Source organism: Perna viridis, chromosome 7 (assembly GCF_037379345.1).
Source record: "Perna viridis isolate PV_CMFRI_1.1 ecotype Kerala chromosome 7, ASM3737934v1, whole genome shotgun sequence".
In the NCBI taxonomy this organism is placed as follows: Eukaryota; Metazoa; Mollusca; class Bivalvia; order Mytilida; family Mytilidae; genus Perna; species Perna viridis.
This window is the reverse complement of record NC_142451.1, coordinates 5,024,808-5,051,497: the sequence shown is the minus strand read 5'-3', so window position 1 is coordinate 5,051,497 and position 26,690 is coordinate 5,024,808. Positions and strand designations below refer to the sequence as shown.

Sequence of the window (26,690 nt, the reverse complement as noted above, 5' to 3'; positions counted from 1 at the left end):
TGATTTTTACATGTATTTATTACGTGAAAGTCATTAACCGCCTATAGGTATATCAAAAAGTCACATGCGTCGACGTAGACTGGTTACAGGAAGTATTGATTATTACTGAGATGATTTATTTTTCTGTTGATAACTGGGTATAAGACCTCATTGGATGACGTCTTGGAAATACCAAGTGTTTATTTACCATTCAGTTGTGTTGGTTAGAGTACTACTGCAGAGCTTTTCTAACTACTTCTTGCTGTTTGATTCTTTGGTTTTATTTCCCCAACCCTGCTATAATGAAGTACTAGAATTATAAGTCTTTTTTAACTAAAATGAAAAAAAAGCAAACGACAAAACAGTATTTATAAACTGATTGTTATAAGGTACGTTCACAGTTGAACCAACAATTACTGTGGGTAAAAAAAAATCATTGATACCTTTGTTTATCAATTATGGTTATTATTATTATTATTATTATTATTATTTTGGCAGCCACTAGTTCCGTACAAGATATCGATGGTAACATTATTCCTGTCAGGTTGAATATTCAAGGAACTATTTAGTACAATTTAATACGGGAACAATTTTCCTGTCTTTTTAAGAGTATGTAATCATACTAGCTATTTTAAAATTAAATGGTTAAATATCTTACCAATGGTACCAAAATACTGCTCACAGTTTAAAGGTACCATTGATACACATCGATATCAATTTGTAGAATTGTGAACGCACCAACTGGTTAATGTCAAAACAAGAGGACAACAAAAATAAGAGAGAACGTAGATAAAACCACAATCTGAAATTGGGACTCCATAACCTAGGTACATTGGTCCAGCTGTACCGATATGACAACCACCCTCTGAGAAACTGGGACTTCATAACCTAGGTACATTGGTCCAGCTGTACCGATATGACAACCACCCTCTGAGAAACTGGGACTTCATAACCTAGGTACATTGGTCCAGCTGTACCGATATGACAACCACCCTCTGAGAAACTGGGACTTCATAACCTAGGTACATTGGTCCAGCTGTACCGATATGACAACCACCCTCTGAGAAACTGGGACTTCATAACCTAGGTACATGGGTCCAGCTGTACCGATATGACAACCACCCTCTGAGAAACTGGGACTTCATAACCTAGGTACATTGGTCCAGCTGTACCGATATGACAACCACCCTCTGAGAAACTGGGACTTCATAACCTAGGTACATTGGTCCAGCTGTACCGATATGACAACCACCCTCTGAGAAACTGGGACTTCATAACCTAGGTACATTGGTCCAGCTGTACCGATATGACAACCACCCTCTGAGAAACTGGGACTTCATAACCTAGGTACATTGGTCCAGCTGTACCGATATGACAACCACCCTCTGAGAAACTGGGACTTCATAACCTAGGTACATTGGTCCAGCTGTACCGATATGACAACCACCCTCTGAGAAACTGGGACTTCATAACCTAGGTACATGGGTCCAGCTGTACCGATATGACAACCACCCTCTGAGAAACTGGGACTTCATAACCTAGGTACATTGGTCCAGCTGTACCGATATGACAACCACCCTCTGAGAAACTGGGACTTCATAACCTAGGTACATTGGTCCAGCTGTACCGATATGACAACCACCCTCTGAGAAACTGGGACTTCATAACCTAGGTACATTGGTCCAGCTGTACCGATATGACAACCACCCTCTGAGAAACTGGGACTTCATAACCTAGGTACATTGGTCCAGCTGTACCGATATGACAACCACCCTCTGAGAAACTGGGACTTCATAACCTAGGTACATTGGTCCAGCTGTACCGATATGACAACCACCCTCTGAGAAACTGGGACTTCATAACCTAGGTACATTGGTCCAGCTGTACCGATATGACAAAGATTGACCAATATCGGTGATATACGGAAAAAAAATCAGTTGAAAACTTAAAATAATTCTCCTAACAGAGATTTTCTAGTACAGCGTAGTATCGTATAGACTTTGGCTTTGATCCTTAAGTTTAAATTGACCAAACCCGCGAATTACGTACAACATCAACATATATATTCCATCAGCTAAAAAAAAAAGAAAAGAGAAAAAAAAACACTGTGACAAGATGGAAAATTCACAATTCGAAATAGAAACGACTTACTTTCTCATACAATTAAGTAATCAGCTCCCCATGTTTGATTACTGTAATCAGCTCCCCATGTTTGATTACTGGAAGCTTTAAGGAATTAATTTATACTAAACATATAATCTCTACTTGTGTAACTTGTATCAATGAATTTTATCTTGATATATATACATTTTCTGATAAAGTATTAAGAATAAAAATAACTTGAAGCAAACTGAATTAAACAACTATAGACAGAATTATAATATCTTCTTTTTTTTATAAATAAAAAAAAATAGTATTTTACAAAAATGCGAATATATACATAAATCATTTTAATAGATCACGATGCAAATTTCTACACTTTTAGCACCACTCTGAAATATCATGTTTGTTCTGAGGTTGCCAATTACGCTACCATTGCGGACTGTCACTCACACGTCATCAAAGATGAAAAGATAATTGGTGTCAATCACATGTCATCAAAGATGAACAAAGCAACATCAAAGATAATTAGTGTTATTCGGACGCCATGACTTGATACTATGGTCATACCTAGAAATCATAGAAGAAAATATTACGCACATGATATACCATTGTCGTTAATTTAAATGTAACATTTTTCTACCCCTTGCTTTACAAGCTGATGGAGATACTGGTAATTCAAAGAACAATTAATTTTCATTTCAGACAGTCATGTACATGTGTTTTAAACAGCCAAGGTATACGTATCTATTCCCGACTGAAAAGTAATAGGAATTAGTGGTAATAAATCGAAAATGACAGTTACTCCCGTATAGAGCAACCAAAAGACAGCAATTATACTACACAGACAATGCTGTCTGTTTTTATTTTCTATATTTTTTTCCGATTTAAGCTCTTTCTTTACCCTTGTGTGGTTTACAAAAACAAAAAATTGAAACAACAACATAACAACAAAACAAAAACAAACAGCTAAATTTCGAATAGCTAGTGAGTTTGTGTGATGGTTTGCTAATTTCATAATATTGTATCTATTTGTGTACAGCGAACAGTACTTAGAATATTACTGGCACTGGCAGTTTTTGGAAACCCAATCGACCCCACCTCTGATTGTGTGACTGGTAGTGTAGGAGGTACTATAGTTAATACGACTAATCTTTCTCACCTCTGATTGTGACTGGTAGCATAGGAGGTACTATGGTTAATACGACTAATCTTTCTCACCTCTGATTGTGTGACTGGTAGTGTAGTAGGTAACTATGGTTAATACGACTATTCGACCTCACCTCTGATTGTGTGACTGGTAGTGTAGGAGGTACTATGGTTAATACGACTAATCTTTCTCACCTTTGATTATGTGACTGGTAGTGTAGGAGGTACTATGGTTAATACGACTAATCTTTCTCACCTCTGATTGTGACTGGTAGTGTAGGAGGTACTATGGTTAATACGACTAATCTTTCTCACCTCTAATTGTATGACTGGTAGTGTAGGAGGTACTATGGTTAATACGACTAATCTTTCTCACCTCTGATTGTGTGACTGGTAGTGTAGGAGGTACTATGGTTAATACGACTAATCTTTCTCACCTCTGATTGTGTGACTGGTAGTGTAGGAGGTACTATGGTTAATACGACTAATCTTTCTCACCTCTGATTATGTGACTGGTAGTGTAGGAGGTACTATGGTTAATACGACTAATCTTTCTCACCTCTGATTGTGACTGGTAGTGTAGGAGGTACTATGGTTAATACGACTAATCTTTCTCACCTCTGATTGTGTGACTGGTAGTGTAGGAGGTACTATGGTTAATACGACTAATCTTTCTCACCTCTGATTGTGTGACTGGTAGTGTAGGAGGTACTATGGTTAATACGACTAATCTTTCTCACCTCTAATTGTGTGACTGGTAGTGTAGGAGGTACTATGGTTAATACGACTAATCGAACTCGCCTCTGATTATGTGACTGGTAGTGTAGGAGGTACTATGGTTAATACGACTAATCTTTCTCACCTCTAATTGTGTGACTGGTAGTGTAGGAGGTACTATGGTTAATACGACTAATCGAACTCGCCTCTGATTATGTGACTGGTAGTGTAGGAGGTACTATGGTTAATACGACTATTCGAACTCACCTCTAATTGTGTGACTGGTAGTATAGGAGGTACTATGGTTAATACGACAAGTCTTTCTCTTCTGCTCTGTCGAGTCCGACATAGTGGACAACGTTTTTGATGGTCAGATCTAAACCATTGCTGTATACATGTTTTATGGAAATCTGTCGAATGTACACAGCATTTAAATTTTACGATATTAGCAATTGCTATATTACAGGGATCTTCCTGGCGTTCTTTCGTTGTTTGTTAAGTTTTTTTTAACAAAAACGACGACAAATTTTCTTGCATACTATTGAAACAAAATATTGGTTGAATTCAATTAACAATTAATGAAACGCTTTTAATTGTGAAACTTACAATGCAAGCAATTTAACTGAACTACCAGCATCTGTTCCTTGCCTTCACTACATATAGAGCACTCAAAATCTGAAAATGGAAAAATACTAAAATCACTGATAAAACCAACAATTTGTGTAACATATACTGTATGTTATAGAAATATGATTAGAATAGGAATATAAATTTTAAGGACTTCAAGTGGTCATTGAGGCCCTGTCATTGGAATCCCTTTTGGTTGGAGCCTCACATGTGTCAAGACCTAAGTGCAAGGATTTCACAGATTTTTCCAGCTTGGATTATCGGACTTCTTTCCCACAAGGATAGTGACCACTCGTCTGTGACAAATATGGTCATTATTCTACTTGATGGCTATAGGATATACATACTGTATATATATTTATTCTGGCAAGGATTACTGAGCACTAAAGACTATAACAAAAGTACCTGATGGTAATTCGTCATCAGATACAGGACTCAGTGTCCCTGTCTCCTTGGTGTAGTTGAGAGGCTTGGATATGGTCCAGTGAGTATAATTAGCATATAAATCATTCTGAACAGACATTCCAAACTGTAAACAATAGACAATGTATTAACAGTTGAAATTGAGTAACATTATTTGCAAAACTGAATTCATGTTCTAGTATTTCAAACTTTAATAGTATATTTCAAGGGTGATACAAACATGTAATTTAAGAAACGAAATGTGATTTGTTTTCGTATTTCTTGTTTTGTAATGTTTTTGTTTGCTTTTGCTTGCTTTTTTGTCTATTTTTAAAGTTTGAGAAATAATGTGAATATAGCTTCATAAAGGAAGAGAATAAACATATATAACAAAATAAAAGTGTACATTTTTATGAGAGCGCAATAAACTTACCTTCTGTTTATAGCAATAATATCCCATTCCTATAATAAAGGCAAGTACTGACGCTACGGTAGCGATTTCTAGAAAAGCACATGTTTCTGAACCAACTGGTTTTCTGAAGCAAAAAAGTAATAACAAATTCCCATAAAGAATGCAAATGAAAGAACAAAGCAGTTTAGATATGTAACCCTTTGAGCGGTTTAGAAGGAAATGTAAGTTGACAGGGCGATTCCTAAAAACCCCAACGTTGTTTGCAGCGCTATTTTGACTTTTGTTGATACTCTACTCTTTCAGTAGATATCTTCTTTTTTCAATAAAATATCTTATAACATATATAAGATATCTTATAAAGTTTATAAGATAGCATATATCTTCAAAAGATATCCTTTACTGGATTCCTAAACTCCACAAGAATCCATACAAACAACGTTTCATAGCTGGTTCTGCAAAATGTAGCACCAAACCTCTTTCAAAACTTTAAACTTCTATACTCACAACTGTCAAAGAGGGTCTGCAGTCCTACCACAACACTTGTTACTCTCGTAGTGGTATTAATTCAATGTGGATCCTGAAAAATTCGAAAGATCTTTTGGAGACAATCAGTTCACAACTATTATGTGAATATAATTGCATTAACACCTATGATTTTACAACACTGTATACTTCTATTCCCCATACCCAGTTAAAATCCCGACTTAAAAACATTATGCATCGTTGTTTTTCCAAAACAGATGGTACACCTAGATACAAATATATAGTTCTTGGTAGAGATTCCTCATACTTTGTAAGAAATAATTCAAATCATCTTCCAAATATACAGAGGAAGATGTTTACAAAATGCTGGAATTTTTAATCGACAACATATTTGTCCTGTGTGGTGGACGTGTTTTTCAACAAACGGTCGGCATTCCAATGGGAACAAATTGTGCTCCTTTACTTGCTGATCTATTCCTTCACTCTTATGAGGCTGACTTTATAGCTGATCTGATCCGAAAGAAAGAATATCGTTTGGCTAGATCCTTTGATCTCAGTTACCGCTATATAGATAACGTATTATCTTTAAACAATCCTAATTTCGGGGATTTCATACATCGCATCTACCCAAAAGAACTTGAGATAAAGGATACTACAGACACTGTGAAGTCAGCCTCATATCTTGACCTACACTTAGTAATCGATGGTAAAGGAAAACTATTGACCAAACTTTACGATAAACGTGATGACTTTTCATTAAAAATTGTCAACTTTCCTTTCATCTGTTGCAACATCCCTTCAGCACCTGCGTATGGAGTGTTCATATCACAACTCATACGTTATGCCAGAGCTTGCCGAAACTACCCAGACTTTTTGTATCGCGCTCGAACTCTAACAAATAGGCTTCTGGAACTAGGTTATGTTGCTACAAGATTGAAGTCATCACTACAGAAGTTTTATGGTCGTCATCATGAACTCGTGGATCGTTATGGTGTATCCATCTGCACCATGAAAACTGATTTATTCAACGGGTCATGGGTTTCCTTTCCTCGTTTGTCTACCCCGGACTTGACTTTTTGTGAGCAACTCGGCGGGTGTTTCTAGAGGAGCAGTGGACGCTTACCCTGAAGGTGGACCTGGTCCATGCTCCCAGTTTTTAGTGGAGTCCGAGTTGCTCATTTGCTTTTGTTAATTTGTATGTATGGTTTTGGTTACTTTGTGTTCTTTGTTTTGTATGTCTGTTTTCCGTGTCTGGTCTTTGTCCCTGGATTGCGTTCTTTTGATTACCACTATAACCTTGGTTCTCTTGATTACTCTATAAAAGAAACGAGATATCTTATATAATTTTATTTATATCTGATACAGTTAATAAGATAACTTGTGAAGTTTATAAGATATTGTAAAAAAAAACCTTATGAGATATGTTACAAAGAATATGTCCTGTAAAAGAAAGTTTTAATCTCATATCTTATACCCGGTATGATAACAATAAAGGGTCCCTAAATTTTGGACGACAGAAACTTGATCATGTGTGTCGGAGCGACAATTGGCTCTTTTAAAAGCTTTCAAGCCATTGCATAAAACGTTTGTATACCTTTCCTCTACCGTTAAATTTGCGCCGCCAAGTACTGCAGCGAATAAATGGAATTTCTAACATCACGTCCTCATGTCGCTCGGTGTTAAATAATCGAATATAAATGCCGACCCCATGTTAAAATGAGCACAAATCTACCCCCTCCACGAATTATTTCTTAAATTTATGATTGGCTATTTGCAAGGGAGCAGTTGTTGACGTTCTAGTATTCTGCATAAAGATATCTTATAAAGTATATATGAGATATCTCGGTTTATTATGTATCTTGTATACTAATGAAATACCTTATAACCTATGTAAGATATATGATAAAGTATTTAAGATATCTTATATATTTAAAAAAATATCTTATATATTTAAAAAAAAATATCTTATAAACTGTACATTACATAAGATATTTTATTTATTTTGTAAGATATCTTATAAAAATAGAAGATATCTACAAATTGGAATAAATATAATACGACGTGCCATAAAAAATGTTATTTTAAAATAAAAAAAGGGTTATTATCTTTAATTGTCTTTCAATTTTAGAAAATAAAAATTCAATAATTAATTGTAGCCTCCAACGCCTTTAAAATATATAAGGCTGAGTAAATTCATTCATTGCAGTTTCTGAAATATATCATAAATGATTTAAAAAGCCAAAGTCCACATTGATCACTTATCAATAGAAATTTTTTTGTCAAACCTTGATACTTGATTTGTTTGTGAAACGGTAGTACAAAAATGTAGTTTGTGGAAATAGTAACAAAAATGAACTGGGGAACACAATTATTCCTAAAAATCCTCAATCATGACCAATGTACAATGCTCGGTAACCGATCTGTTCTCAATCACGACCAATGTACAATGCTCGGTAATCGATCTGTTCTCAATCACGACCAATGTACAATGCTCGGTAATCGATCGGTTCTCAATCACGACCAATGTACAATGCTCGGTAATCGATCGGTTCTCAATCACGACCAATGTACAATGCTCGGTAACCGATCTGTTCTCAATCACGACCAATGTACAATGCTCGATAATCGATCTGTTCTCAATCACGACCAATGTACAATGCTCGATAATCGATCTGTTCACTGTCATTTCTTACATCGACAATACTAATATATTAAAGTTTTGGTGGATTTTGGTTGTTGCATCCTAAAACACAACGTGTCGTTGACCTTTTTACTTTTATCGTGCCCTCTAGCCAATGCTGGTGAACAATTTAAAATTGTTATTGTTTGTTTTTTTTTACCTTGTTTAGTTTATCGGTATTTGACTTTGAAAATGGATGGAATTATTCATTGTAGTTACGAGATTCAACTTACATTTTAAGAATGCAGAATGATGAATACAATATGGTAAACAGGAATGCACATATAGTACCGGCCCAAAACAGACAGGCTGCACGCTCTTCTGTCAAAGCCATTCTCCTAAAAATAGAAAAAAAACTAATAGCAGCGGGGAAGTAAGGCTGAATGTATTCAAAATAGGAAATCTTAAAGGACGAACTACATTTGTATCATGGCTATTTTTTAAATACACAATCACAATTACTCATAATGATATTTAAAAGATGTTCATTCTGACTTCATATTCTATGCTGATGTTTGAAGCATAATTACCATCGTGAGAGGGAAAGAGAATATCGGTTTCCCGTGTAATACCAATATGACAAAACAAAATGCACGTACATTTAAGTGCATCTCTGCCTTAAAACAAAGGAGCAGCTTATAAGTGACTCATGCATTTCTTAGTCAAAAATATTTTTGATTGGAAATCCTTCAGTAGGCCTCATAAAAACAAAAGTGCGAATAAAAGTTGCCCACTGGAGATATAAACATGTAGAATTTGGTTATATTCTACTTCAGAAAAAGTACGGGGAAATTTCTCGCCAGACTTTTTACACTGTATAATCCGTCAAAAATATTTTACGATATACAACAGACATAGGAAGAGTTGTTTTTAGGACCTAACACCTAACAAACGTATTTAAACAGTTTTGTTATGTGATGAATCACCCCCTGCCTGGTTTTTAGTCAGAACAATACTTACTTCCTCACAAGTACCAAGTGATCATGGATTCTTAGGTACGTTGTATACTTTTTTACAAATTATTTCCAAAACTCAAGAGTTCAAGCCTCGATTATCATCGTTTGACCGAGAAAAATATATTAAAGTGTTACAATCCTGACAACAGAGATATCTAGTGTCATCTGAATATTTTAAAGGTTAAGAAACGCTATACCATGTATGTATTTATATTTTCTGTCAAGGTGAAATCAAGATCAAGCGTAATACGAACAACGACTTCTTTTATTATGATATCTTACACTGCACAGACAAAAATAAAAGGTTTCTGTTATATTATATAACATGACAGTAGTTGTAAAAGTGTGCATAGATTTTATAAATACATGTATACGCCTATAGGCTGTTCTGTGTTCCCCAGAGGTATAGATACTTTAAAATTACTTCGTTTGTTACACGTTAGTTTATATACAAGGAATGTAAGACTTTTCGAAAAACGTTTTAATGTCATGGAAATTTTAACGAGATGAAATCTAAGACCAAAAGAATTCGGTCACATTGTCGATATATATATATATTTGATAAAAGAAACTTTTGATCACCGTTTTTATACAATCCAAACATTTGTGATTTTGAGGAACACTAAGTCCTACTAAAGCTGATATTGTAACATCATAAATCTCTTTGTGATAGATTCACAATTACACCTATCGAAGCTAACCTAAGACTGAACGATCTCGAAAAATACACCGCTTATGTATAAGATAAAACAAATTTAAAACACTTCTGGTGGTTTTATCCCTTTTTTGGTATATAAAAAATCGTTAAAATTGATGGAAAATCACCAGAAAAAAATAATACCAGTAATATGTGAAAATTCTGAATAGGAATTATGCATAGAAAGAAGTAGGTAATTTGTGAATACCATACAGCAAAGCGAAGAGATGCATTTTGTTTCCTGTTTTGTTACCCACGCCATAGGGAAAAAATCTAGTATTGTTTTGCTACTCACAACATAGAGACAGATCCATTATTGTTTTGTTACTCATAATATAGGGAACAGACCCAGTATTGTTTTGATGCTCATGACATACAGGCAGATCCAGTATTGTTTTGTTACTCACGACATAGAGAACAAATCCGATATTGCCTTGTTGCTCACGACTAAGTGATAGATCCATTATTGTTTTGTTACCAACGGCATATGGAACAGATCCGGTCTTGTTTTGTTACTCGTGACATACAGACAGATCCAGTATTGTTTTGTAACTCACGACATAGGGAACAGGTCGAGTATTGTTACTTACGGCATAGGAAACTGATCCAATATTGTTTTGCTACGACATAGGGAACAGATCAAGTATTGTTAATTCACACACAGCAAAGGGAACAGATCCAGTATTGTTTTGAGATCGACAGTTTAGGGAACAGATCCAGAATTGTTTTGTTATTCATGGCATAGGAAACAGGTCCATGATTGTTTTGTTACTCACGACATAGAGACAGATCCAGTATTGTTTTGTTACTCAGAACATAGGGAACAGATCCGATTTCATTGTTACTCACGACATAGGGACAGATCCGATATTTCTTTGTTATCACGACATAGGAACAGATCATGCAGTATTGTTATGTTACCTACGATATTGCTTTATTACTCACGACATAGGGACAGATCTGATATTTCTTTGTTATATACGGCATAGGGAACAGATCCAATATTGTTTTGTTACCTAGGCATAGGGAAAAGATCCATTATTGTTTTGTTACTCACGACATAGGGAACAAATCCGATATTGCTTTGTTACTCACGACACATGGTCACATCCAGTGTTGTTTTGTTACTCACGACATAGGGAACAGATCCAGTATTGCTTTGTTACTCACGACAAAGAGGAACAGGTCCAATATTGCAATTACAGCATAGGAAACAGATCCAGTATATTTATATATGGAACAGGTCCTTATTGTTACTCACGGCTTAAGGAACATGTCCGTTATCGTTACACGTTCTTATTGTTACTGAAGGCATAGGGAACAGTAGTGACCTTATTGTTACTCAAGGCATAGGGAACACTAGTGTCCTTATTGTTACTCGAGGCATAGGGAACATGTCCTTATTGTTAGTCAAGGCATAGGAAACAAGTCCATTATAGTTTTCAACGCCATATGGTACATGTTCATTTTGTTACACACGGAACAGGGTACATATCTAGTATTGTTTTGTTACACTATTATAACTGCTTGTTTTGTTTTGCCAGCTCTTGTATTTTACTGTTTTATTTTAGGAGAAGGTAGAAAGAGCCACCAGGCACCTTTCCTTTTTAGAACACAGCACTATAGAGATATTAGAGGCACAATTAGCGCTTAATGTTTTTCGGGCTCTTCCGGATTACAAAAGCAATACATAGCGTATCATAACATCTTTTATATCACAATCAGGAGCCGACAAGGAGCAACAAGAGTACAGTAGATAGAACATTGATTTAGCAACTTTTGGTTATGAATAGTTACCTTATGAAGACTGCCTATCAATCCATTTACTATCATTAGCAGTATAACGGAAGTCACACATTTGTCACACATTTGTCACTAATTCTTTTTCATAATTTCTGTTTTTTTTTAATTGCCGCTAATTTGATGTTTACACAATCCAGGCAACCTTAACTGTTTAGTAATATACCGTATAATTATGCGCCTGTCAGTTGTACATGTCAAAATGATGATACATATGTCAGAATTTATATACAATGTCATATAAAATCACCTTGATCAGTTAAGTTTCTTTTGTTTGATTTCTCATAAATAATACATGTATAAGTATAGCACTTACCCGTTTTAAAGTTTATAGCATTGTTTAAGATTTTACTGGATAGCTTCCCGTGGCTATAGTTCGGACCCGAATTGTGAACAGTTTTTTCAAACATTTTGCCGTAGGCAAATTTAACATATCACCATTTATATACCGAACAACTGAAAATTATGACATTTTCAGGTAAAAGTCGACACCTGTCCTTGATGAGAGCTCTCCAATGCTTCACTGAAATTACAAATTGTAAATATTCATTTCGGTCCTCATAGGTATAAAATACAACCACTTAAAGTAAGGAGGTCATGTTTATGGTACAAATATAGCCTAGAGCGGAGGGGAAATGGGGTCATGTTTTATCTAATTGTCCGTTTTGTCATAATGATTTTCTACCGTTATAAATACTATCTTATACTGTTACACTTCAACGAACTTGAAGTGTTCTATATTAGTTCCGGCGAACGGTTCATTTTCGAAATTAACAACTTAATTACTACTATTCCGGTAACCCCTCCCTAAGGCCACTTCACAAAGATGGCAAGGGTTTTAAATTAACTTATGGGCTAAATAATTTTATTTTTATTTGAAAATTTAGACTTTCCTTAACCGGAATCCCCCTATTAGTGGAATTACGGAAAATTAAAGTATTGTATTTTTTTAGCATCACAAATTGAAATCACTACCCACTTGTAATGTAAATCCTATTAATAAAGACTAAAATTGCACCAATTTTTTTGTAAAAATCGATGTCGGGGCGGTTGAAATCTTAGCAAAGAAACTGGGACAGAAAAGACACATAATATACAGATATAAAATGAAACATCGAGCCACACGGACTCTACAAAAATCATGAATATGGACCGAACATGTCCTAGTAGCCTACATATAAACGAGTTCCCTCGAGTGTCTTGTATCATGCCCGGTATATACATACACAAATTTAGCGAATATGCTCTCATGTTTAGATGGACACACCATATCGGATGACGACCGTAAAGCCTTAGTAGTATAACTCTTTTTGTCCCCATTTGATTCTAAGGATATATAAGCCAAGATGAGCCATGAGATAAGTTGCATCCTTTAAATCAGAATCTTCAGAATATTAGGTGTGTTGGATCAGTGAGACTATCCTGAGCTAAATGGAATGGTATTATCTTATACCTATCAAATAGTATTATATCAGTGTAAATGAAATCCTGTGTGGGTGGCTTAATAACCACAGGGTAGTGATATGCGTCTAGTGCAGTAGTGATCAAACGTCTCTAGATCGCTACTGACGCTGGCTAGTCTACGTGTAGACGAAAAGGGGAGCAGCGTAAGCAGAAGCCTTCCTCTGGCAGTACATAGCCTCTACACTACCAAGACTCCTTCAATTTGCCTCCCCGAGGTAACACACGGTAACTTGGGTCTAGTACTCAAGGCTAACATGAAGGGGATCTCGGAGTAACAAGGACCCTAGAGGTGCAGAGTGCAGGCCCACCGGCGCGTGGAACACGCCCTGGCTCTCACCAACCTTGCCCCACCTATGGGTTAAATAGATCGCTGCCTTGTGATGGACTGTTGAGTCAAAGGCTACGGGAGACAACCCAGACAGAAAACGATGGTCAGACTGGGATCAAACCTTTGAAAGGGAACCTGTCTAGGAGAGGAAACTCTGATGTAAAACCCGGCTAGAAAGGAGTCGTCACCCATGGTAGGGAACCTATCTAGGAGAGCTGACTCTGATACAAAAGCATGTGAGGGACTTGCTGACCACCACATTAAAATAAAGCTGAAGCTAGAGGGCCAACCCCCCACTAGTGGATACAAATGGTTACAGAAACGATTACAGTAAAAGTCATTCCTCGGACTCGTCAACGACTAGAGAAAGAGGACCAAACCAAACATCGAGGACAGCAAATGACGCGAAAGCTGATGAAGTTGTTCTCACCAAAACAACCAACAACCATAGGCACTTGGAATGTTAGAACAATGTATCAAAGTGGCAAAAGCTTGCAAATTGCGAACGAAATGGATAGATACAATATCGAAATTCTAGGACTCAGCGAAGTAAGATGGAATACAGCTGGAATGACAACACTATCTTCAGGTCATACGGTCATATTCTCAGGAAATCCAAATGAAGACGACATACATGACAAAGGCGTGGGATTCATGCTTACAAAGAAAGCCAAGAAATCGCTTTTGGAGTGGAATCCAATATCTGCAAGAGTGATATCAGCTAGATTTGACACTCGATTCCAGAAAACAACATTTATACAGGTGTATGCACCAACAAACACCGCAGACGAAGATGATAAAAATGACTTCTACAACTTATTACAATCAGTTGTTAATGCCGTTCCTAAAAGAGACATCCTTATCATCTTAGGAGATCTGAATGCCAAAGTAGGTGATGACAGAGGAGGTAGAGAAAGGGAGATAGGACCACATGGAATAGGGCAAATGAATGAGAACGGAGAGATGTTTGCTGACTTTTGCGCTATAAACAGTCTAGTAATTGGCGGTACTTGGTTTCCACATAAATCTTGTCATAAAACCACCTGGATTTCACCATCTGGAGACACTGAAAACCAAATAGACCACATAACAATAAGCCGTCGATGGAGATCTTCATTACAAGATGTACGAACAAAACGTGGAGCAGACGCAGCATCAGATCACCACCTTGTAATTGGAAAAATTAAACTCAAGCTTTTAACAACAAAGAAAAGAGAGACTACAAAAAGGAAGTTTAATGTTGAGAAGTTTAAAGATCAGAAAGTGAAAGAAAACTTCCAAATTACATTCAGGAACAAATTTAGTACTTTATTAGATCTTGACAACGAAGAAATGAACAATGATATTGATGACATCTGGAACTCAACAAAGACAGCCATTCTGGAAGCATGCGAAGAAACAGTTGGTTTCATTCAAGTGAAAAGAAAGAAATGGATGTCAGATCAAACATGGGATACAATATCTGAAAGAAGGGAAATAAAAGAAAAGTTGATGAGTGCCAAAACCAGACAGCAAAAGAAAAACCTGCAAGACCTTTACAGCGCAAAAGACAGAGAAGTGAAGAAAAGCTGTAAAAGAGATAAAAGAAACCATGCTGAAAAGTTAGCAGTAGAAGCTGAAAACGCCTGCTTAAAAGGAGACATCAAAACATTGTATAACATCACAAGACAACTCAGTGGAAAGATCTCTCAAAATGAAAATTTACCAGTCAAAGATAAAAACAACAATACCCTCACAAAGCTAGAAGATCAGCTTGACAGATGGAAAGAACACTTTAGTGAGGTATTGAACAGACCACCACCAACAAATCCACCAATACTTGAAGAAGGTCCAACACTTAACATAGAGACTGACAAAATTACCGAAAATGAAGTAAGAAAAGCCCTAAAACATCTTAAGAATGGGAAAGCAGCGGGAATCGATGGCATACCACCAGAAGCCCTCAAGTCCATGAATGACACTACCATTCAATATCTTCTTGGGCTATTAAACCAGATATAGGAAAAAGAAAAAATTCCAAAAGACTGGCAAAAGGGACTCTTGGTAAAACTACCTAAAAAGGGGGACAAATCCAATTGCAACAACTGGAGAGGAATAACTCTTTTGTCCATTCCTAGTAAAATCCTATGCAGTATAATCTTACAAAGAATGAAAGAAGAGATTGATAGCAAGCTGAGAGATGAACAAGCTGGATTTAGACAAGAACGATCATGTGTCGACCAGATTGCAACACTCAGAATAATTATTGAGCAAACGATCGAATGGCAGTCATCCCTATATCTAAACTTTATTGACTTCCAGAAAGCATTTGACAGCATAGATCATCAGGTCTTATGGAACATTCTAGGACACTATGGGATTCCTCCTAAGATTATTTCCATGATTAAGTTACTGTATGAAGAATTCTCTTGTCAGGTCATACATGCTGGTACATTGACGGATCCTTTCCCTATAACAACTGGCGTAAGGCAAGGATGCATTCTCTCTCCCCTTCTCTTTCTCATAGTCATCGACTGGATAGCAACAACAGCTTACAACGACCCTCATGGTATACAATGGACACTAACATCTCGTCTAGAAGACCTCGAATTTGCAGACGACATATGCACACTATCGCATCGTCTTCAAGATTCCCAACACCAGGTCAACCATCTCGAAGAAACAGCTAAAAGAACAGGATTGTATATCAACACAGCCAAAACCAAAGCCATGAGAATCCAACAAAACCAGATGGATCCAATATTGGTAAATAACCAACAGATAGAGAATGTAGATAAATTTACGTACCTTGGAAGTGTCATGAGTACAACTGGAGGCACTGACGAAGATGTACAAGCCAGAAAGATGAAAGCATTACAGGCTTTTTCCATTCTAAAGCCAGTATGGAAAAGTAGAACACTGAGAACGACTACTAAGATCAAAATTTTCAACAGCAATGTTAAGTCTGTCCTGTTATATGGTTGCGAGACCTGGAGAGAAACAGAAAACACCATGAAATCTATACAAGTCTTTGTTAACAAATGCCTAAGAAATATACTGAATATCAGATGGCCAGAAAAAATAAAAAACAAGAAACTCTGGCAAAGAACAAAACAACAACCAATAGAAAACACCATTCGAACCCGAAAATGGAAATGGATTGGTCATACTTTAAGGAAGAACAATAAAAACACTACAAAGCAAGCTTAAGATTGGAATCCCCAAGGGCAAAGAAAAAGAGGAAGACCAAAGAACACCTGGAGGAGGGGTTTGAACTCTGAACTGAAGAGAGTAGGACTAACGTGGAAGAATTGTAACACCATCGCCCAAAACCGAAGCGAATGGAGAGAAACTGTAGTCGCCCTATGTCCACCCATGGACGAAATGGAATAAATCATAAATCAAATGAAATCCTGCCATGTCAATGGGGCTATCCCATACGTTTCAGATATTACTTGATCAGTGAGACTATCCTAAATTAAATGATATCATGAAATGTCCTATACCTATTTAATCGTGTAGGGTTCAGATGGACTGACTATCCAATACAAAATAAAAACTTACAATGTCAGACTATCCTCCTGTAATGTCAATGACGCTATCTATTCACCACTTAATAAAACCCTGCCATGCCAACGAGACTAACCCATATCAAAAGAAACCCTGTAATGTCAGTGATGCTATCTATTCACCACCTAATGAAATCCTGCCATGTCAGCAAGACTAACCCATACCAAATGAAATCCTGCAATGTCAGTGAGACTATCTATTACCTACCTAATGAAATTCCGCCTTGTCAGTAAGGCAACCTATCGCCTATCTAATGAAAGTCCGCCTTGTCAGGAAGGCACACATCTATCTCCTACATAATGAAATCCTGACATGTCTCCTTACCTATTGAAATCATGCCATATCAGCGAGACTTTCCCCGCCTAATGAAATTTACCATATCATATCAGTGAGGCTATCCCATATCTAATGAAATCCTGTAATGTCAGTGAGGCCATTTATTCCCTGGCTTATGAAATCCTGTCATTTTAGTGAGGCTATCTATTCTCTGCCAAAGGCAATACTGTCATATCAGTGAGACTTTCCCATGCCTAATAAAATGTGCCATGTCAGTGAGGCTATCCCTTACCCATTGAAATCCTGCCATGTCAGTGAGACTATCACCTACCTACCGAAATTTTTCCATTTTAGTGATGCTATCTTTCCCCATATCTAATGAAATCCTGCTCTGTCAGTGAGGCCATATTGAAATCTTTGCCATGTGAGTGAGACTTTCCCCTGCCTAATGAAATCTGCCACGTCAGTGAGGCAACCCCATATCTGATAAAATCCTGTCATAATAGTGATGCTATCTGTTTCTTACCTACGGAAATCAGTCCTTCAATGTCCGTGAGACATTCTTCTGCCTATTGAACTTTGTCGTCAGTTAGGCAACCTAAAGAAACCCTACAAATGGCTCCAATGTGCATGAAACTTTCCCCAGCCTAATGAAAATTGTCGTGTTAGTGAGGCCATTGATCACCAACCTAGTGAAATCTTTCAGTGAGGCTATCTATTCCATACCTACTGAAATCCTGCCATGTCAGTGAGACTGTCCCATACCTAGTGCAATCCTACCACTTCATTGAGGCAATCACTTGCTTATTGAAATCCTTCCATTTCAGTGAGGCTATTAATGCCCAAGCTTATGGAATATTGCCATGTCAGTCGGAAACTATCCTGTATTCGGATATTACTGGGTCTGTGATTACATGTAGTTAGACTACCCCAAACCTAATGTAATCATGTAAATCACATGTTGTCAGTGCAACCATACCATACTCATTATCTCCTGCTGTATCAAAGCAAATATTACACCCAATATATACTGAATCCTGCTAGCTTATCGAAACTACTCAAAACCTAAATGAATCCTTTCATGTCACTGCGACTTTCTCTATTCTGCTGTATTTGTGAGACTATACCAAAACTATATCCTGCCATGTCAACGAGACTATCCTAAAACTATATCCTGCCCAAGAAACTACCGGTATCGCATCCTTATAACTTATTTGTCAGTGAGACTATTCCCGTATCAAACAAAATCCTACTGTCAATGGAACTTTTCGTGACATACTGAAATCCTGGTATGTCAGCTAGACTATCCTATACATGATACTCTACTGTCAATGTAACTATCATACCTGATGAACATTTGGTATGGTTTAGCTAGTAGGCTAGATTGACAGGTATAAAATGGTCGCTTTGATATGGCATGGTATCGTTATGTTTGGGGTTAGTTTTACTGATATAGTAGAATTTTTAAGTAAGACTATCCCTACCTAATGGATTAATGGATTATGCCAGTGCGACTTTCCAATTCCTGTTACTCAATATTTTCCCGATTGAATCAGACAATCCTCTACCAATTAAACCTTGCCATGCCAGTGAGGCCATATAATACTACAAAAATCCTGTAGTGTCAGTGAGGCGAATCCATAATTATTAAATCCTTCCACGTCAGTTTGACTATCCAAAACATTAAATCATGCCATGCCATTTAGCCCTCCCCACACATATAAAATCTTGCAACTTTTCCATTACAATCCATTGGGTAATAAGGACTAACTCTTGCAATTTTTAGGTGAAGCATCTGTTGATACTAGACTTTCATGTACATCTCCACAAGATGACAAAACTGTCTTATAGGTACTAGATATCCCAAGAAATGTGTTTACTTGGTTGTGGGGAAAAGGGTGGTATAATTAAAGTTTGTTTCCAGTTTCAAAATCTTACACCTCCCCTATAGCAAGGCTACAGGTACTATCCCATACTGTGCTACCTTCCAAATTTCATGGGATTCATTTGATTAGTTTCAGAGGAGTTGTGTTGATAAGCTGCCTCAGTTGTATATTTTGGAAATATTAAGTTAAAAGAGACAGAACTCCCACAAAATTAAAATAATCAAAATGTTCAGGTAATGTGCACAAGGTATGCTAATAACATGACCTAATTACCTACAAAGTTAATGAAATTCAGGTCCTTAGCTTCTGAAGAGTTTGGCTAACAGAAGAGAGACAGGCAAATGGCCAGGACAAAATATCTCATTCAGACCATCCAGTACGTAGTGAAACTCTAATTTTGATAACACACAGTAAAGTTTGGACCCACAGGATTTCCCATAAATAAAAAAAGAAACGGATATGGTGAAACTAAACAAATGCACCAGAATATAACCTAAATACAAAATAGCAAATACTTTTAGAGATCACCAAAGTCTTCAATAAGTGTAAACACACCTTTAATAAGGCTAAGCTTTGAAGGCCCAGAAAAGTAACAAAGTCCGCAGTACTTTGTCAAAATAAAATAACAAGAAGAAGATATACTATTGACAATCTCTTGACTATGGTTAGGAACATGTCTGCAGTGTTTAAACTAATCTAATAAAGCCTTAACCTCCTGCTGATTTGTATAGAATAATCCATCTTTGTTCCTCAACACTCATTTCATCATTTCATTTCAAAGTGATATAAGACAAACTAGGGTATTAATCAGACAAACTAGGGTAATAGTAGTTTATTAAACAACCATATTTCTTCTACAGCACAGTAATTCTAATGCGAGTCATAATTCATGTAAAAATTACTTTTACAAAAATAAGTTGATCATATGATCGAGATCTCAAAATACTGTAAAATCTGGTATTAAATTGCATAGCTTTTAAATTGAAAACAAATGTTCAAATCTTCTAAAAATGAGTAGCATTTGTGTAATAAATTTCACATGACATAAAGTTAAGAAAGGTACAATTGTAAATACATACTGAATGGTAAAAGATGATCTAAAATGCATATTAAGGCACAATATTTTCATGGTATGGTTGAAAAGATTCTGTTTGCTTCATTACTTCATACATTTCAACAAAGAAATACATATTATAGAAATCATTTAAACATGCTATAACTATATGTATTACGCAGAAAATGAAAAATTGAAGTTCCATCCGGTAAATTTGTACACTGCCTAAAAACAGATCACTAGAAAGAAGAGTTTCTTTACAAATATCCCCAGTACAAATAAAATATTAATATGCATGAAGTATCCTTAGTAATAAAAGGCTTTTGTAAAAACCATTAAGTCACAAATAAAATTCAGATTATTCAGTACATGACAATGGAAATACCATAACTATTTATATATAAAAAAACAAGTTCGATATCACCTAAATATCTTGATACATCTGTCTCAGTGTATTTAACAACCTAACTGAATCTTGAGAGAAAATCAAGACTAGTTATGTTTACAATAATGATGATATGGCTGCTACAACAAATGAATTTCACAACAAATTCAAGGTAGAACTCAAGTTTAATGTTACGTTTGAGAAGAATTAATCTTCAGTCAAAATTTAAGATAAAAACTAAAAACCATGAATTATAAAATTAAATTTTATGTAGGTCTTAAACTCATTTTTCAGAACATTGGTGTAAATTCTATAAAATGTTTTAATGTTAAGAAAACTGAATAAATATTTCCATAGAAAAATATACCCCAGGCTGATTTACCTGCCATTCATAATAAAAAGTTTGATTGGGCACTAATAAAATATTATTTCTCAATAAAAAATGTCTAAAAAGGTTATACTTTATAAAATGAACTCCAAATGGAATAGTTAATATTCTTGGGAGAAAAAATAAGGACAGAGGTGTAGACACAAAACTATTAACTACTTATTGACCACTGAGGTAAACCCATCCTAACCGAGCAGTAAACTTAAGTTTTACCTTTTGATATGTACCTAAAATGCAATATGGCACAAGTTTGAACAAAGGGTGTTTGAATACATTTAAAATATAATGCAAAGTACAGATGTCATCTCATTAAAAATGTAACATATCATCCTCAACTTATTAATAGAAAGGCACAAAATGCATCATTTAATAAAGCTTTTGTTTTCAATCACATGAAAATATTTCATAAACTGTTTTTAACACTAAATTGCTTAAGGCAGTATTGAATACTATTCATGTGGGTAACTTGAGCATTTACTTAATAAAAAAGGGCATTTTATCAAAACCATGGTGATGGGTTAGAATGCTACTACAACAGATTTACAGATATGTATTCAACTTGAGTATTTTACTTATGGCACAATGGCTACAGTAAATGCTAGAAGTAGACTAAAAATTAAGTTTAGTTGGTGGGCGACTTTATTTCTAATTTTTCTAATGAAATGAAAAAAAAACCCAATAAAAGTGAGTATTATCACTTGAGAGATTCTCCTCCAAAACTACAATACACAGTGAGTATGTTTAGGACACTAGTATTAGATACACATATGTTAGAAAAATGGGGGGGGGGGGTAATTGAGTATTTATGTTCTTTTAATTTAATTTATGTCACAATTTAAAAGATTGTTAAAAAAACACACATACATTAGCTGTCCACATTTTCTTTTAATAAGACTGTATCTCTTGTAACTCTCTGATATTAATCAAGTGGTATTTTGTAAGCTGATATTTTTTTCAAACTTCATTGTATCATGCATAACAAATATCACTTCCAAAGAATTTGAGGGTGACTTGAAATAATAATAATAAAAAAAAAAAACAACACAAAAAAACTCAAAATAATGTAATTTATCAGTAATTCAAGAACACTTCAAATACAGTTTGTTCAGTGTCAGTAATGTACCAATTTTACCCATACATTTCATTGAGAGATGATTGATATATTAACCAACAATCAAGGGTCTGTAAAACAATAACCACCATAATACAAAAACCTAAAGGAGATTTTACTGACAGGCATTCATGTAACTAAATCAATATAATAGGTTTCCACAAATCAAATCCATCGGAGTGTGTAGAATAACAATATTTTCCTCGAAAGATATTTTTATCCATGTGACAGTAGCTATAGATTCTGTACAAAATGTATAATACAATGGATATGATACAAAAAGTATATGTGTATATAAAAATGTATGTTCTGCAGTGTAATTCAGAAAGATTCATTATAAACAGAAACAATCAGCACATTTAAACTACCAGGATCCCTGTCCAATGGTTGACAATCTAAAGATAATGGAGATTATGTTGCTCTAACCTTGTAAATTACTCTTGTTCAGACATTTAAAACTTTCAAAGCAGATACAAAAGTTTCAAAAGTGAATTAATGTTTCATTTCATGTACCTGTATAAAGTTAGGAAGTCAAAAATGGAAATGTAATATACTGTTAGACAGAAATGTCATCCTTTCAAAATAAAAAACAACCGAGAAAAGTAATTTTAAATGGGAGAAAAAGCCCCACTATATAACATTACACAAAGGTAACAGAGAAATAATATCACAATGACTTGAAAGAAGTTTTATAATTAAAAAGACAAATCTATCTGAATAACTGCAGAAAAAAAACCATTAAAAGTGTAAATGAATTAAAATACACAATGATATAAAATGATGCATGATTCTAGTAAAAAAATCTATTAAAATTATAGCACTTTCTGCATTCTCTATATATACAAAAATATATAACAAATTCTCATTAAAAATATTCCAAGGTGTTTATTGTTGTCTATCAGCACCATATAACAATTGATAATGCACCAAATACTCCAGATTCTCTATAACAAATTAGAGAGCAGAAACTAGCTCTGTCAAAAAGAATAGTACTAACATACACTGTCAAAAAGAATAGCACTAACATACAGGAAGTAAAAGATAAAATCTCTAACAGCAATAACAAATTTTAAGTTTTTGGCTCGATATCAATCTATTTACAGAACAATTTGTTATAGGAAAATAAAGTGAAGGACCCGATATGTTAATATTTTTTCTTCCATTGACGATTCCTTAAACCAGAAATTCATCAGAATTATTTCTTAAGTTATTTAAAAGTATACTTCTAACTTTTCAGTTTCTTCAATAAAGGGAGTTAATCTATATACACAAAAAAATGATAAGACATTATTTCAACAAGTTTCTGTCAATTTCCAAATTCTCTTAAAGAACCATACTAATTTTTAACTAAATAAATTCATTGTTTAGCACTTTTTAAACTAAAAATCAGAAAAAAAAATCCTTCATGTATATTCCTTAAAACAGAATATTGATAACATACATTTCTACATTAACAAGATTACCACATCAACAAAGATTAAAAACATAAGCACATCTTTATCTATATTATACAACAAAGTATTGTAAAGATTAACTACAGAACAACTTTATCAGTGACGCATGTTCAAATACTTATTTTCCTGAGCTAACTGAGTGAGAACTGAGCTCATGTCATTAACGACCATGTTATTTGACATCATCGAATATCGAGATGATTGAGATTCAGATCGATTGCCACCAGGGGGTATATAACTTGTACATGTATGTCCAGACACAGAACTCATATTATCTAACAGGTTTTCTTGAGATATCGAGTTGATATTCTCCATAAAGTCTTCAATCGGTTGAACTGGTTCTTCCCGATCAGTAGAACTAGTAACCTGGTTACACCCTGGTGACATTTCCATTGGATTGTTTGAATATCGCTGATTGTTTGACATTTGACGATTCATACTTTGTTGATTCCACATTTGTTGTTGATTTTGATTGTACATGTTGCCAGGATACATCATATTACCATGGTTACCAGTCTGGTTTACATTCTGGTTACCTTGCATTTGTTGATACAAGTTCTGATTGTTAAAACTATTTTGATTGGTCCTTGGCATATTGTTACCGTTATTCTGATTGGCCATCATCTCATTCTGTTGTTGCATCATCTGATTGTGATTTGCCTTTTCCCGAGCAGGAACTTGTGACGTACTTATATGAGGTACTTGTACTTGTGGGCTCTGAGATTCTCGTTTGTTTACAGGGGGTTGTGGAGGTAACATTAAACCAGACTGCATCTGGTTCAACATAGGTTCAGTGCTCATCTGACCCTGCATTTGCATATTGTTCATACTTTGACCACCAGATATTGGCATAGGCATACTTTCACCACCATTCATTTGCATATTTTGTCCAGCAGGCATGGGCATATTCATGCTTTGTGGATTATTCATGTTTTGTGGATTATTCATGTTTTGAGGGTTATTCATATTATTTTGCTGATTATTCATGTACCCACCCATCTGATTCATCATCAAATTCTGACCACCCTGTTGTGCCATGGCTTGTATTGCCATTCTCCTCATGTTAAGTCTCTGATTTGATTTGGGCATACTTGGCGGATGTGGTGGCTTCTCCTGTATAAACTGTTCATTACTGCCACTGTTCTGCATCATCTGCCATTGATTCATGCCCATTTGTTGGCCACTGTTAAAGTTCCTTCCACCACTTTGAGCCATCTGCATATTGCCATGCATGTTGCTGCCATTATTCATTCTTTGCTGCATACTCTGATTTCCCATATTCATCATTTGCATATTATTCATTGGCCCATTATGAGCCTGTTTATTCATGGACGGAGGGTGAGGCATGATATTTGTTGAGGGTGGGGGCATCATGTTATTTGATGAGTTAGGTGGCATCATATTTCCGGAAGAGTTTTGAGGCATACTGTTGCAATTCATGTTTCCTCCTTGAGGCATGTTTTGCATATTGTAACCTTGATCCCACGTGGAATTCATTTGCATATTATTTTGCATACCATTGCTTTGCATTTGTCTCATATTGTTAGCTTGCATTTGTCCTTGCTGATTGCTTGCAAACATAGAATTCTGGTTTCCATAGTAACCAGGAGACATTTGCATATTGTTTCCATCCCCAATTTGCATCTGCTGATTAGAGCCAGTGTCATTTGGGATTTCATTCTCTTGAAATGCATCCATTTCCTGAATACTGCTAGGTATTCCATGACTATAACACTCATTAAGAAATCTCTGCATGTCATCAGGAATGATCATATCCTCATTGTCAGCCATTAGTTGCTCATTTAAAGCAGCCTCATGATCTTGTTCATTGCGACCTGGTGACCCATATTCATCATTTTCTTGCAAACTATAGTCTGTAGCTATACTACTCCTAGAAGAATGGAAAGTGTTATTTGAGCCAGTTTTGTTCATTAGACTTTTCATAGCCTGAGGAACTGGCAAAGGTTTCATCATGTTCAAACTATGATATCGTTGCAATTTTTTAAGTGCACTAAAATTAGGATCTAAAGTCCGCACCGGATCACTAGCTCTTCTGACTTCACGGTTTGGTATTTCATGAGGTAGTGGTGTTCGACATGGAGTACTAGTACCAGCTCGGTCTAAATCATGACGAGCAGATAAAAATCTTGCAACTCTCTCGTGAGCATATTTACTTGAGGGACTACGTAATGTCATAGCCTGAGACTGTACAACAAGATTAGGATGACTGCCGAGCTGGGCTTTTTGAAGCTGAGCGGCAATGTCACTCATGTTGCTGGTTTCACTTGACCGTCTGCTATTATCCTGAACATGACGTCCATGAATAGGAATATTTCCTGTTATATCATATTCATAAGGAGAATTTGTAATGCTCAGGCGATTATTAGATATCTGTGACACATCACTTGATCTGCGACTTGAGATATGACTACTAAGAGGAAATGGACTAGCATCTGATCTCATACTACTAAGGTATGAACTTATTGTACTTGTGTTACTATCACGACGCACACTACTAAGTGGCATAAGTTTGTTCCCCGGTAACAAATCACAACGACCTACAAAATAAATATACATTATATTATACAACCAAGAGGGAGACCTTCTAAAAACCAACTTCCCAAGCTGAATAGTTGATTGTCAGAAGGATATTCTCTGTTAAATATTATAATTTTTTTCTGTATGATAGTATTCTCAAGTTGTTGTTGGATATCTGTAACTTTGGTAAAATAATAATGATCATCAAATTATCAAAAAATTACATATTAATAACTACTGAGTTCTAGGTTTATA

At 35.6% G+C, this 26,690-nt stretch overlaps 3 protein-coding genes across 11 annotated transcripts in view; 1 reads left to right on the top strand and 2 right to left on the bottom strand.

The window, feature by feature from the left end:
- Positions 1-12,621, bottom strand: LOC148611054 (uncharacterized). 3 transcript variants are annotated; one of them, XM_088591130.1, is made up of 8 exons: positions 12,319-12,621; positions 8,783-8,887; positions 5,408-5,510; positions 4,978-5,101; positions 4,552-4,620; positions 4,213-4,355; positions 2,131-2,649; positions 1-276 (listed from the first exon to the last, which is right to left on the bottom strand). In XM_088591130.1, the coding sequence occupies exons 2-7, from the start codon at positions 8,881-8,883 to the stop codon at positions 2,644-2,646; spliced, it is 546 nt and encodes a 181-aa protein (XP_088447256.1). In that variant the 5' UTR covers positions 8,884-8,887; positions 12,319-12,621; the 3' UTR covers positions 1-276; positions 2,131-2,643. The 3 variants fall into 3 exon arrangements, with proteins under 3 accessions (XP_088447256.1, XP_088447258.1, XP_088447257.1); XM_088591132.1 differs by having other exon boundaries at positions 5,408-7,184; positions 12,319-12,619; XM_088591131.1 differs by lacking the exon at positions 12,319-12,621 and adding an exon at positions 12,000-12,241.
- Positions 12,622-14,304: 1,683 nt separating this feature from the next.
- Positions 14,305-19,470, top strand: LOC148611053 (uncharacterized). Its single transcript, XM_088595207.1, has 4 exons — positions 14,305-15,195; positions 15,535-15,666; positions 16,096-16,342; positions 19,406-19,470. Exons 1-4 carry the CDS (start codon positions 14,305-14,307, stop codon positions 19,468-19,470), a joined length of 1,335 nt encoding a protein of 444 aa, XP_088451333.1.
- Positions 19,471-20,322: 852 nt separating this feature from the next.
- Positions 20,323-26,690, bottom strand: part of LOC148611052 (transcription activator GLI2.S-like) — an 85,643-nt gene continuing 79,275 nt past the window's right edge. For all 7 annotated transcript variants that reach the window (XM_088591123.1, XM_088591122.1, XM_088591128.1 and 4 more), the window contains one exon: positions 20,323-26,455. In XM_088591123.1, coding sequence (XP_088447249.1) covers positions 23,994-26,455 — 2,462 coding nt within the window. In that variant the 3' untranslated portion in view covers positions 20,323-23,993. The remainder of the gene's footprint in view (positions 26,456-26,690) is intronic.

Excerpts from the sequence above, each read along its gene's own strand:
- LOC148611054 (XM_088591130.1), bottom strand. The coding sequence starts at position 8,883 with ATGGCTTTGACAGAAGAGCGTGCAGCCTGTCTGTTTTGGGCCGGTACT. Across the intron at positions 5,511-8,782 it reads TCATTCTGCATTCTTAAAAT|AAAACCAGTTGGTTCAGAAA; the intron begins GTAAGTTGAATC and ends TTTTTGCTTCAG. Across the intron at positions 4,356-4,551 it reads TCAGTTAAATTGCTTGCATT|ATTTCCATAAAACATGTATA; the intron begins GTAAGTTTCACA and ends TACATTCGACAG.
- LOC148611053 (XM_088595207.1), top strand. The coding sequence starts at position 14,305 with ATGGATAGATACAATATCGAAATTCTAGGACTCAGCGAAGTAAGATGG. Across the intron at positions 15,196-15,534 it reads TGGAAGCATGCGAAGAAACA|CTAGAAGATCAGCTTGACAG; the intron begins GTTGGTTTCATT and ends ACCCTCACAAAG. Across the intron at positions 15,667-16,095 it reads ACAAAATTACCGAAAATGAA|AAAGCATTTGACAGCATAGA; the intron begins GTAAGAAAAGCC and ends ATTGACTTCCAG.